General features: G+C 40.0%; 1 protein-coding gene across 3 annotated transcripts in view; it reads left to right on the forward strand.

Moving 5' to 3' along the window:
* The window catches only part of LOC136677970 (DNA annealing helicase and endonuclease ZRANB3-like), a 166,776-nt gene that overhangs the window by 69,945 nt on the left and 82,308 nt on the right, over positions 1–14,523 (forward strand). For all 3 annotated transcript variants that reach the window (XM_066655694.1, XM_066655696.1, XM_066655695.1), the window contains exon 9: positions 13,923–14,042. In XM_066655694.1, coding sequence (XP_066511791.1) covers positions 13,923–14,042 — 120 coding nt within the window. The remainder of the gene's footprint in view (positions 1–13,922; positions 14,043–14,523) is intronic.

The following is a 14,523-nucleotide window of genomic DNA, read 5'->3' on the forward strand; positions in this document are numbered from 1 at the left end:
AAACTAAGGTTACAAAATATCAGAGCTATTTTGACTAATCAATATGCCACTTTTTGCACTGTGAAAACAATCCTACATTAGTACAAAAGACGCATACTTGAAATGTTTTGGAATTATAATTCAAATACCATGTTTGTGTCAATTTCACATTATTTCAACCTTTCACTAATCAAATCTCAAACATATGGTCCTGTAGATGAGGAGACTTCACCGCCTCCAGGAAAGAGAGGTCGCATGGAGACACACGAGTGGCTGACAGAGACAGCAAAAGATGGCACAGTGTGGCAGAACAGATCGGAAGGCCTCTGCATCACAGCCCAATCGAATGCAATCCCATGGATGGAGAGCCAACTGCTTTTGCTAGAAGAAGTGTCTATTGTCTATTGGGTTTTCATACCAGTCTGACAACAAACAATGTAGCGCACTACTGCACAATGACTGCATGTAAATAGGCTTATTAGCATAGTTTAAATTTCTGTATAGTTTACATTTCTATTTATGAATACTTTTGTTATCATATTGTTGCATGCTTATTTTATCTTTTATTACTTCCTTTATTACTATTTCATTGTACAGGGAAACCAAGCAAAACGTTTCTTTCCTGTGCATATACCAATAAAACTAACTTGAATCTAAATTTCTGGTAATGTTGACTTTTCTTGGGGGTGGGGGGTTCACCAGCTTGTTGCAGAGAAGAGTGTGGAGTGCAGTAGAGTGTCTCCTTTCAAATGTAATGGCCTCATTTACATAACACTGGAGGCAAGGTGAGCTGTTCACACCTGCCAAATGGCAGTTCTTTGGGATTTAAAGGTATAATTGCCAAATGGCAGCGGTTAGGTAGTTCTAGTGTTAAGCTCCTCGAAAGCCTTCTGTGCTGCTTCAGTCCATAGATACCTCCCTATGTCTTTTCTTGTTAGGAAGGTTAATGGAGCAGCCACAGTGCTAAAATTTCTGATGAAACGGCGAAAGAAATTAGCGAAGCCCAGAAAGCACTGAACTTGTTTGAGAGAAGTGGGGCGTGGCCATTCAGCAACTGCTTTGATCTTAGCTGGATCCATGCATAGTTGGCCCTTGGATACAACAAATCCAAGGAAGGACACAGATGAAGCATGGAACAGAGACTTCCGAGTTTCACATAGAGATGGTTCTCTAGGAGTAGCTGAAGGACTCCTCACATGAAGTATAGAATCTTCCATAGATTGGCTATAGATGAGAATGTCATCCAGGTACACAAAAGCATATTGGTCTAATGCCTCCCTCAAGACCTCATTAATGTAGCGTTGGAAAACAGCCAGAGCATTCATCAATCCAAATGGCATAACAAGGTACTCGTAGTGGCCTGATGGAGTGATGAAAGACGTTTTCCACTCATCACCTTCTCTAATACGGATGAGGTTGTAGGCACTGCCCAAATCCAGTTTAGTAAAAACTGAGGCTTGTTGGAGTGCTTCAAAAGCAGAGGTCATGAGGGGCAAGGGGTAGCGGTCTTTCACCGTAATTTTGTTCAGACCCCGGTAGTCTATACAGGGATGAAGACCCCCATCTTTCTTTGCCACAAAGAAGAACCTGCTGGGGAGGTGGAAGGCCAGATGAAGCCTAAAGCTAATGCCTCTTGGATATATTCCTCCATAGCTTTCCACTCAGGGCCAGAGAGAGAAAACAATCTTCCCCGAGGAGGACTGGTACCTGGGAGGAGGTTAATGGCACAATCATACGACCAATGAGCGGGCAGAATCTGGGCCTTTTGCTTGCTAAACACTTCCTTTAAATTGAGGTACTCATAAGGAACTCGAGATAGACCTGGAATGTCCGAGAGTGATGAAATGAATCCAGGATAAGTGGGGTGCTTTTGCAAACAGGACCCCTGGCACTGAGGTCCCCAGGCTGTTACTGACTGAGTTGCCCAGTCAATGCGAGGGTTATGACGCTGCAGCCAGGGAAACCCCACTACCAGCTGCAAATGGGGGGCACTGATTAAGAACAAAGTGATCAATTCAGTGTGTTGGCCAATTTGCAAAGAGAGTGGTCATGTCTGTTGTGAAATGACCCCTGGCTCAAGAGACCGCCCATCAATTGCTGAAATGGGTAGAGGATGTTCTAAAGATGCCAGTGGCAATTTTAAGGCTGTAGCTAAGCCAGAGTCTATAAAGTTGCCAGCTGCCCCGGAATTTATAAATGCTCTAAGGTGTTTCTCATGGTTCTGTCCCCAGGACACTGTTGCATTAACAAACACCCCAGAGATAACAGGAGAAGGATTTTTGCCCATCACAGATCTCCTGTCCTGTGATGAGCCCTGGCTTTTACTCAAAGCTCTGGGCAAGTTGGACGCAAGTGTCCTGTTTGCCCACAGTATAGGCATCGGCCCTCTCGCATACGGGATTCTCGTTCCTTGCGAGATAGGCAAGCATGCCCCAACTGCATAGGTTGTTCACCCTCATCACATGACTCTGGAAGAAGCAGAGAAGAAGAAGAGGAAGGGGAGGGGGGTACGTAGCCCCGTTGAAGAGGAACCCAGGTTTCTTGTCTCCGCCGACACTCTCGTAACCGGTTATCTAATTTGAGGGCTACCTCAATGAGACTTTCCAGAGAGGTAGGGAGATCTCTTGGTGCTAACTCATCTTTGAGTTGCTCACTCAGCCCCTGCAAAAAGCTGCTGTTAGTGCTGATGTATTTCAGCCACTTTCAGCAGCAAGAGTACGGAACTCAATAGCATAATCGGCCACGGATCTCTTTCCGTGACTTAAGCGTAGAAGACGGGGACCAGCTTAACCCCCACTGGCAGGGTGATCAAAAACGTTACGCATAGTTGTGAACTCCTTTATGGAGGCACACACAGTAGGACAATTCTCCCATATGGGAGTGGTCCAAGCAAGAGCCCGGTCTGTTAGCAGTGAAATGATAAATACCACCTTAGACTTCTCTGTGGGGAAGCGAGAGGGTTGCTGCTCAAAGGCAAGAGAACAATGAAGCAGAAAATCTCTGCAGTGGCCTGGATCCCGATTATATATTTCCGGTGGTGGTAGGTGGGGCTTACCCTCTGAAATGGGTGTTGGGTTTGGGGCTGGAGGGGGGGCAGGTGCAGTCCTTGTGGCCACAGATGGTTCAGCCTGAAGGACTGCAGTAAGACCCTGCAGCTGAGACAGAATTTGTTGAAGGGTCTGTTCATGTCTACCAATGGCAGCACCCTGACTCAAAGCAGTTTTGAGCTGCTCTATGTCTGGTGACTCTGCTGAGTCCATGGTAATGGCTCAGTCTTGCTGTAATGTGGCAGCTCACCCAGGGGTGGATTGAAACAGGGCAAGCCACCAACAGGGCACTAGAGAAATAGGCCTCAAGTGCAGAGACACACAAACAACCCCTCTGGGTGTTAGGAATGCCGAGACAAAATGAAACACGAGAGGAAAACAAGATGTCAGGGGAAAACTGATCAGCTCAAAACTGAGCAAAAGAAAACAAAGGCAATAGAGTTTCCCAAAACAAAAGGGAAGGATAAGTTGAGACAAGAGAAATTAAAAATAGAACACAACTTATTTCTACTTATTTATTTATACGAAAAAATGGTAAAGAAAATAAAATATTGAATCCCAAGGGAAAAAAGTGAAAGCTCTGGTGGAGAAGAAGATAGAGAGACCCAGGAGAACACTCAAGAGCCCTCATGGCACTCTGAAAAGAGAAACCCAAGACTGAGCACAGAGGTGTGTGTTGGCTTCCCTTAAGTAGGGGTAGCCCAGGTGGAACCAATTGCCCCAAATTAAGAGTGTCTCTGTCTCCCTCTAGTGACTGTGGGTGGCTTAGCAGGCAGCCTTGCCCCAGCCCCAGGCAGACCTCTTACAGGCCCAGACCAATCCATCCATGTGACCGAGAAGCTGTGAAGCAACATCTGCGAGAACTCCTGGAATCGTGAGAGAATCTGAGAGTTCATTTGCATCACATATTGTTGTAGTTAAGAAAAAGAATGGAAAGGTTGGATTGTCTGTTGACTATAGGAAGCTGAATATACACACTATGAAAGATGCATATGTTCTTCCTAATAAGAGGAGACATTCTCAGCTCTCAGTGTTGCAAAATGGTTCTCAGTCATGGATCTAAAATCTAGAAACTATCAAGTGGAGGTAGCAGAAGAGGACAAACACAAGACAGACTTTGTGTGTCTTTTAGGTTTTTGAGAATTTAATTGTTTGCCTCAGGGGGTAACAAATGCACCAAGTACATTTCAGCATCTCATGGAGAAGTGTGTTGGAGATTTACACTTAAATTAAGTCCTGGTGTTTTTTGATGATCTTATTATTTTCTCAGAAACATTAGAAGAGCACAAGTAAAGGCTGATGAGAGTACTTAATCAGTCTCCAGAGAAGTGTCATTTCTTCAAGACTTTGGTGAAGCATTTAGGACACTTTATTATAGTGTTTTCTTGACTTTACAGGGTATTATACTGCATTTTGTTGAAGGCTATTCCAAGATAGCAAAACCTTTAAACTGCTTTACAGTTGGACACTCTCAACCCAGAAAAAGAGGGAAAATATACAAGAAAGACTGTTCAAAGACTGCTTTGAGCTCTTGCCATTTGGTGATGAGCGGACCGCTGAATGTGACACAGTTTTTAGAATTCTCTTTGAAAAATTAACATCAGCGCCTATTCCTACCTTTGCAAACCCCAAGCTTCCATATATCCTACACACCGATGCTTGTCAAAAAGGACTGGGTGCAGCACTTTACCAAGAGCAAGGAGGGAGGATGAGAGTAATAGCTCATGCCAGCAGAGGACTATCCAAAAGTGAAAGCAACTACCCAGCACACAAACTACAATTTTTGGCATTAAAAGGGACTGTACCTGAAAAATCCAGAGATTACTTATATGGCACTGAGTTTCCTGTCCTAACTGATAATAACCCTCTAACATATGTACTGACATCTGCAAAATCAGATGCAGCAGGACATCGTTGGTTGGCAGCTTTGTCGACATATCAGTTTACTATCATATATAGAGCTGGACAAAGATGCAGATGGGTTGTCCTGACGACCTCAAGATCCTCCTCTGGAAGATGACAATTTCTTGAAGGAAATGGAGAGAACTAAGTATCTTAAATGGCGCTTACTAAATGGAAAAGGTCAAGACGTTCCCAAAGAATTGTTCTCTGCTGTACAACGTCACTCTGTTCTCTCAGGTAGATGTTTTGAGCCATTGGAAACTCCTCTTGTTGAGTCCCTTGCTTTAGATGTCTCATCGATACCTGCCAACTTTGCTACTTCAGGCCAACAGACAATGCCTGGCATGACCAATGAGGATTGGTACAGAGTGCAGCGGATGATGCATCTATCAGGAAAATCATATTCTTCCTTGAAAATCACAGGAAGCCAACCTTGCAAGAAGTGAACCTCGAAACTTCTGTTGTAAAAATATTTTGAGAGAGTGGAACAGGCTCCACTTGCAAAATGGTGTCTTGTATAGAGTGTGGTCTGGCCATGGTAATAAAGCTTGTCAGTTGGTTCTGCCCAAATGTAGCACTAAAGTTACTTAAAGGATTTCACTTTACTAAAATGAATTTAAAATACTTCATGCGGGAGATAGGAAAAGAATGAGACTCAGACAAAAGCTTAAAGTTTTGAACATGCCTGGCTTGTGTATTTAGACAAAACAAGAAATTAAATAAAATATTTGGAGCAAATAAAATAAAATATTTTTTTTCTTAAATAAAAGTTCTCTTTTTGGTACCAATAGTTCTGTTGTTTCACAATAACAGTTATCACTACTTTCAACTTATTTGGGTGCACCCTTCTAATTTACAGTAGGCTGTATATAATTTGGGTATAATTTATAAATCTCAAATCTCATTGATCTCACCAACTGTTGCAACAAAACCTTATTTTGGAGGGATGGATCCAACCTGTCCATACCAAGTCCACTTCCTGCTGTGTGGAATGTGTAGAGTCCGCAAAAAGTCCTTAAAAGTCCCAGCAAAGCATCCAAAGTCCAAGGGTGCACGTAGGTCTGTGTACATGTGTGTGTGTGGGGGAAGAAGGGACAGCAGGTGCAGAATGGTGCAGCAGAGGTCCTTGTTGTAGCTGGCCTACTGCACTGTACAGGGCAGCACGGGAAAAGGTTAACTGGCTCGTCTGTGGGATTGGCTCGCCATCACATCATGGAATGATCCAAATATTTTATTTATTTTCTTGTTTTGTCTAAATACACAAGCCAGGCATGTTCAAAACTTTAAGCTTTTGTCTGAGTCTCATTCTTTTCCTATCTCCCGCATGAGCCGAACCTTCTGGCCCAAAACCAACCAAACCAAATAAAAAATTAAGTATTTTACATTCATTTTAGTAAAGTGAAATCCTTTAAGTAACTTTAGTGTTGCACAAATCATACAGAGAGAAGGCAATGCGATGTGAATGATGTTGGTCATCTTGGTTTCGAACAAGCCCTCACTCTTTCACATGCAAGATTTTATTGGCCCAGAATGGCAAAAGACATTGAGGAAAGATCCCAAATATATGAAAGATATATCAGGAGAAAAGAAAGCTCTCAGAAAGCTACTCCTATGAAAAAATATATTAACAACTTAACCTCTGGAATTTGTATGCATGGATTATCTCTTCATTGAGCCTGACAACCGGGATACAAGGAATATACTGGTGATGACAGATAATTTTTTACAAAATTTGCTGTAACAATTCCAACAAAAGATCAGAAAGGAATAACTATTGCCAAAACACTGTGGGAGAACTTTATAGTCTATTATGGATTTCCTGGTCATCTGCTCAGTGATCTAGGGAGAGATTTTGAATCACACACAATCACAGTTCCAACAAGGGAGCATAACTTTTTGAAAGTGAGAACAATGCCCTATCATCCTCTGTAAAACCGTGTTGAGCATTTCAAACAAACTCTCCTAAGCATGCTTGGAATCTTGGCAGAAAAAGATAAGCATCACTGCAGAGACTTTGTCAAACCTCTGGTACATGCATATAACTGCAACCAAAATGATATGACAGGATACTCACCTTATGAGCTGATGTTTGGTCGTAAACCCACCTTACCTATTGACCTTGTCCTGGGAATATGCCCTGCAAATGATAGACTTAAGACTCACTCAGAGTATGTGAAAAAACTACATCAGAATCTTCAAGAAGAGCTACTTACTGGCAGCTGAGTATTCTCATAAATTGGGTGAGAAGCATAAAATCAGGTTTGACTCAGCTGATCTTGTCATTCGAGACAAAGTCTTAGTGTGAAATGTTAATATTAGAGGAAAACAAAAGCTTGCTAACAGGTGGGAATGCACAGTTCACAATGTACACTTCACATAGATCTTATCCTTCCATGTGAATGCATTGTTTTGTGGGGCTGTAGGGACTGAGTGCACTCAAGGAAAGATAATTGATTGAGGTTTATCAAATTCCTTTAGTATTATTATTAATGTTTTATATAATTTTTATTTAACTAAGAGCTCTTTTTTTTAATTGTCCTTATCATTATTATTGTTATTCATGGTTCATGATGTATTCAGTGTATATTATTGCACATTTAGATATTTTTGTTTCTTAGCTTTTTTTTTTATGTAAACAGACAAGCCTAAACTATTTTTTTTAACTAAATAGATAAACATCATTTAACATTTTAAGACTTAGATAATACACATGTAGTGGAAATAGTATTGCACACGTTGCGGTGGCATAAGTACTACATAGCGGAGTCAATGATATTTAATTATTATTTTATTAATAATTATTTCATTCATTTTGCGAAGCTTCATGTTTGGGAGCCATTACCTAATATTTAATGTCCTTACCTGTCTTAATTTTAACTTTAGACAAGAAGTCCATCTTCCCATATTATACAGCAGAATTAGCTAGAATTAACTATTATTAATGAATTATGCTCATTGACCCGCTGTGGGTTCTTGAATCTGAAATTGAATCTGAACTAGAAGTTATAATTCCATACAAGAAAGGTGCACACACAAACAAATAACCAAGGATTGGTTTTATCACACAACTGGTTTATTAATTGTAAAATAGATTAATGAATATTGATTAGACATTCATATAATGAAATGGATTACAAGGATATATGATGGAACATGGAGATTAATATATGAGGGAATTTCTCTATGATAATTACCCTAGATTCTAAGAAAGGCTATTGTTTATCCCAGCAAGCATTTCAGTACCAACCCATGAGCCATGAGAGACATGAGACAATGTGACCTTACGTGTCCAGAGATGGACAGGGAGCATGACGCTGACGGTGCCTTCCGGCATGACTTCCTGGAGAATTGCAGACGCAGGCCTTGTAGGTTGCAGCCGCGGGCGTTCCTTTTCTCCTGAGGCTTTCAGACGCAGCCGTCGGAGCTGGTGGTGTTCTGAAGGTCTCTGTGGGGATTCTTCACTGTCGCTGATCTGCCGCCTTGTGAGAGAGAGACACGTCCATGCAGGTCTCTCCTGGGCAGGTTTCTCCTCATCTCAGAAGGTCATTCTGAGGGTTCATGCGGCCTTCTTTTGTCGTTGTTGGTCCGGAGGCGTTGTCGTCCCTTTTACGGTCAGAGGTCTTAGGTTTCCATGCTCTGGGTGTGGCGTTGAAATTTCGCTAGGGTTAAACTATAGCTTTTCTTAATCTATAGTTTCTATCTGGACAACATTATTATAGAAAAATCGTTTCTCTCTGGACCACGAGGGGCCCAAGACTGTTGGAGAGAGTCATGAGAGAGCCTACGCCTGCAGAGACATCTGCAGAGCAGGGGAGATCTCTGACTACCCTATCTGAGAAGCATTGTCTGCTGGAAGCAGGAGAGAGAGACGTTCCTCAGAAAAACGTCTTCCTCTCAAAAATTCTCTGAGTGTGTCTCAGAGTAGTGTTAAAAAGAGTGAGAGCTTAAGTGTGGTGTGTGACTGGCTTTTACCAGAGTTTAGAAAACCCGCCCTGAATACTTGATTCGTCCTCAGTGAGGGAGAATTGGAGCATTTCTTGCTCCTGATTGGCTGTTTCCTGTACCTTGGTAGTGGCATCACACAGAATTTATGACACTTGACAAGACAAAGACTTGACCATCCCTGGTGAGTGAATATCCCAGGATTCTGAGTCATACTTGGCAATATAAAAGATTATGTTAACACAAAGTGATATCATTCAGACACACCATAAGTTTTACATAATTATTAACCAGCTACATACATAGTATGTGGCTACATTGGTTCTACATAAATTCATATAAAACAAAAATGACTTTAAACACATGTAACTTAGTTCCACCTATTTTGATTGTCAAAATGGAGTTAATTTTAAACAGTTGTGCACATATGTAACTTCAAATTGTTTTAAACCAATGGGAATTAAGGTTTGTGATTGTTTTGTTTAACAATCTTTCAAAATGTGTGAGAAAACAAGTTTGAGTCTGTGTGTCTCTCTGCATTTTGCAAAGATTCTCCTCTTGACCCTGGGACCTTGGGTCGTAAACGTCCTGTAGTGATGTTTTACGAGCCTGCTCTGGATGCTAATTTCACCTACTGATCTTGGCTTGGTGCAAGGAGGGGATGTCACTGAAAATCTCTGAAAACCAGCTAAGAGAGGCCTTTCAGCATAATAAGATAACTTTGGCATATTAAGTCCCCAAAAAGTATAATATCTTTTATTAAAATTAATAATCTGTTCATCTCCACTACACACACATCAAATACAAATACACTAAATCACTAATAGTTTTTGATTTTGTCTTCCTTGGAGTGGAAAATATATATTTACTTGTATATTTTATTTAGTTATTTATTTATTTTTATATATTAGCCAAGATTATTTAAATTATCCAATCCCTTTAAAGAACCTAGATTTTGATGTAATTGATTTAGATTCAACCTAGTGCTTATATATATATATATATGTATATTTATTTATTTATTTACATTTACATTTATGCATTTGGCATAAATTTACAAAAGAGGATCTACATTCAAACTAACACAGCAGCATATATATATTCAAAGCTCCTGGTTACACGTGCATACACAAACCAAACTGGTGTTCCTGTTCATATAAGGGAATAACAATGTGTTATTGGTCCAGAATCCAATCCTCCGATCTTCTCCCAGTGCAGTCGGGGCCACCACAGTTGTGTGAAATGTAAATATGACACTTGTTTAATATGTATGACTCATTATTGTGGATCTTGTCAAGTGGATGCTTAAATCACGTCATTAGTGTGAAGGTCTGATCTATGTTTATGGTTCCTCTAGTGTCTGCCATGTTTGTTTACATCTCATTCACAAAAACTCCTGCCTGTTTTGATGATGTAACAGTTCACAGGAAACTGTCTGCAGGGATTAATGTTTGCAGTTGCTACTACAGATTTCTGTCAATTATTCTGTCTATTACCTGCTTATTTGTTATGCTGTTTATGGCTGATGAGGGGTTGTTCTGTGCTGCTGTGTTTTGAATATAAATCATGTGTCTGATTAACAGAATATTACAACAGGTGAACTTTTGCCTATTTTTGTTCTAGGAGAAAAAAGAATTTAGAAATTCTGAACAAATCCCTGCTGATTTCTTGATTGCCTAATTTCACACAAATAGGCATGAAATCTATTTCAACTAACCCTAACATAGATTATTTAAAGTTTATTAAACTGACAATTCTGGCAAATGTCATGATGGGTGGTTTTTCTGGAAGTTGATCCAAAGCAAAAAAGTTTCTTTCTTTCTGTGGTCAAATGACTGGTGCTTTGTGCTTCTAGTGAGAAATGAGTCGTTTGCTCCTCATCCTCCATTTCTGAAGTCAGAGCCACTATACCTATAGAAACCATGAAGTAGCTATAAGGTTTAGCAGAGCATCAGACATGGATTTACCGCTAAAAAATGCAAGAAAATTAATAAAACCTTTGCAATTATAGCAATAAATAAAATAATGTATTGAATGCTGCTGCAGTTGTAGTTTTTGAGGCATTGTTTTCTTGTCTGGTGCATAATTGCCACAGAGGCAAATCAGGTCAGGTCACTGAAATTTTAATAAAGGTTTAAGAATGAATGTGTCCCAACACACCTTGCTGTAGATGGGGCTGTGCATCTGCAGACTTCTTTGAGTGACCATCCTGACCACAGCTCACTGTCCGAATCACTTATAGGGACCTGCGACTGTCAGAACTCTATCCTGGAGCGATGGAATATGACCCCTTGGTTCGGTGAGTGTTGTTATGTTGTACATCAGGCTAAGTGTGATTACCTGTGGAAGTGATGACTCTTAATGACGTTCTGCCAGGAAGCCCTGTATCTGAGCATTCTTGTGGACATCAAGTTGTTTGTTTGCTAGTGTAATGGTTTTGCATACTTTATCATAAGATGTTTGTAGAGGATTTTCTGTTTGTAATCTGATAATTCGCAACCCTGTTGTGAAGCAGTTGGTGCATGTTGTTTTGCTAAGTAGGAGTGCTAAGTGGGGAATGGGGTAGGGAGAAACAGGCTGCAGTCAGTGGTTCAGATGAGAGTCTGTGTTGGCCATGCAGAACTAGGCCAAAGCATTGGCACAATATTTATTTATTTATTCATTTAGTTAGTTAGTTATTTATTTAGTTAGTCTTATTTCTTGTCCAGGTTTTTTAAAAAAAAAACATAAATGAGCAAGTTCTTGCAATAATATGGTGCAATTGAGATCACAGTCAAATGTCAGACTCTGCATACTTCAATAACAAAGAGTACATTTTCACTAACGAAGGGCAGAGAAATCAACCAATAAATCAAGATCCAAATACAAAGGAAAAAAATAACTAATTTCAAAAAGCAATTAGTGTAGATGGACTAATATCTCTCTCTCTCTCTCTCTCTCACTCGCTGGAGAGTAGGCACAATTGTGCTGATTCTGTATTTTACTCAGCAACCGGAGCATTTGAATATGCAGTGAGGGCCAATTCTGTATCATACTCGGCACTGGTGTGTTCGCACAGGCAGGGGGGCATCCTGCACCTTACTTGATAGCCAAAGTGTTTGCACAGACGACAGGGCAGATTCGTTATTATACTTGACAGCCACATGCTGGCTAAAATACAAACAGCCCCAAACACTAAAACATGTCACAAATAGACGTTCTAAACGCTTGACTGATATATAGATTTTATGATATACAGATTAAAATCCATATAACTACATCTATATCTATCTGTCTGTCTCTGATATGTGTAAAAGTGTAAATGTGTGGTGCAATAAGAAAAGAACAATTTGCAGAGTAGGGCAGAGAAATTAACCAATAATCCTAGGTCAAAATATAAACTAACAAATTGTAATAAAAAAATAACATATAACTATAACTATATCTCTCTCTGAGAACTCCTTCTCTGCTTTGTCTCATTTACATAATGGTAGCTAATAGTCCCCTAATAGCCTGGTATGTGAGTGTGTGTCTATGAGTGAATGACTCCATGTCATAGTTAATATCATCCTGCTGTTCATCACATTTAATCACTTTTATTGATTTATTCCCACTCTTCCATTTGCTCTCTGCTCAGAGTGTCATTTCCTTACATATCCAGCCTACTCACTTCTGTAATAAACACACACACACATACATCCATTTTATATATTATCTATCTGTGACAGAAAGCATGTCACTTTTTTTGGGGAAGTGTATGTTCCTGGTCAGCTTAGAGTTGGCCAAGCATCGATATTTTTACCCCAGCAGCATCTGCTCCCAATTATCCTGAGCCTGCCTTTCTTTCTTTCTTTCTTTCTCTCTCTCTCTCTCTCTCTCTCACACACACACACAAATACATTGCAAGCCTTAATGCTGCTTCACAGGGAGTAGTTTTGGATACCAATTAAAAGATGTGAAAACGGAAAAGCAAGGCTGTAATAACAGAAGTGGAACGTTTTTAGAGGAAGTGAGGGAAGAAGAGTGTTTCTCACAGCTAATGATTGCTGTTAAGGATACAGGGCATTCACATCATTGCATACTTCATAATCAGTAGATAATGGAATCCTGTAAAGCTCAGATTAAACTTGATATCACAGCTCTTAGTGATGTAAATAAGTGAGAAATATCTATTCAATGTTCTTTTATTCACTTCTGTATCATAAACACCAACAAATACTGGTTAACTTGATCTGCATGAATGACTACGTTGTAATTTCAAGCATATTTTCTAGCGTGGAACAGAAAAATCTTCTCAGGCATACATGGCCAGTGATTACTGGACCACACAGTAGAAGTAATACAGACCTCAGAATGTAGTTTAATGTAGAAAGATTTTATAAACCATTTAAAGTAGTCCATTTCAATTAAAGAAATGTAAATAGTTAATATCAACCTGCTCTCAGTAACAATATTGTCCACTTAAAGGCAATTTTCACGATTTTAATTTAAAATAAATATATTCTGTTGATGTTTTTACATCATTTTATAGCTCTCAGTCAGTTTCATGTTGGAAACTGTTTTTTACGAAGTTCCAGTATCAGTAAATGTGTTAAAAAAATAATAAAACTTAAAAAAGAGTTATATCAGGCTTTCTCTATCTCTACTAATGGCAGAGAAACAGCATCTGGAGGTATTTAGACAATGAATAGACCTCCAAAAATTTAAAAGCATGAAGTGAGATAAGCATATTCCTCTCTCCGTTCTCCATAGGTGGGTAATCACTTATTTTAAGTTAAAATTCGGCCATGTACAAACAACAGAATGTTTACCATTCTACCTTAAAAAACACTGAACCTCTCAACGTAATCAAGTCAAAGCAGCAGAGCAGCAGGTCTCCAGAATTGTAGACATTGCTTTTGAGACGTTGCTTAGGGACTTTACTACTGAACTATTTGCTACCAAAGAGTACCCAGTACTCTTGTGCAATCTCAATAATGTTATATTAATAAAATAAACAGTTCTGATTAATGCAGTGTAACATCATGAGTTGTACCCCAACCTCTCTCTCTCTCTTGCTCTCTCTCTCTTCAGGCAGGAGCAGTGAAGGACTACATAAAGATGATGCTGGAATCGGAGCAGCTGAAGTTCCTAGTCTTTGCTCATCACCTCAGCATGCTGCAGGCTTGTACTGAGGCTGTCATCGAAGCCAAGGTACTACGGCTCAACTCAGACAGTGTGTGTGTTTGTGTCTGTACATGTTAGAGAAACTGATGAGGCCTGACCATCAGCCCCGCTGATCTGCTAACTTACACTCACATGCTCCAGCATGAAAAAGTGAGAGAAATATGCCTGTGCACGCATATTAGTGTGCATATTGGCGCAAGAGAGCAGAGTTTGAATGAAAGGTGGAAAGGACAGTGATGTGTGTGAAACAAAAAAGGGGTGGAGGAGATGGAAGAAGTGAAGCAGAGGGGAGAACAATTGCGTTAGAAAAGTTAGAAAGTAAAGGGTATGTGTGTTCAAGAGAGAGATGTGATGGTATTGTTGTAAACTTGTCTTCTGGTGGTTTAAAAGTGAAGAGAGGAGACCAGTCTGGATATAATGCTGTTTATTGAGCACTCTGGTTGATCCTCAGACTGATCTCAGAATGATCTGGTCATAAGCTGAATCTCAGACTGATCTAATGGTTTGT

The sequence above is a fragment of the Hoplias malabaricus genome, chromosome Y (assembly GCF_029633855.1).
Source record: "Hoplias malabaricus isolate fHopMal1 chromosome Y, fHopMal1.hap1, whole genome shotgun sequence".
Taxonomy (NCBI): Eukaryota; Metazoa; Chordata; class Actinopteri; order Characiformes; family Erythrinidae; genus Hoplias; species Hoplias malabaricus.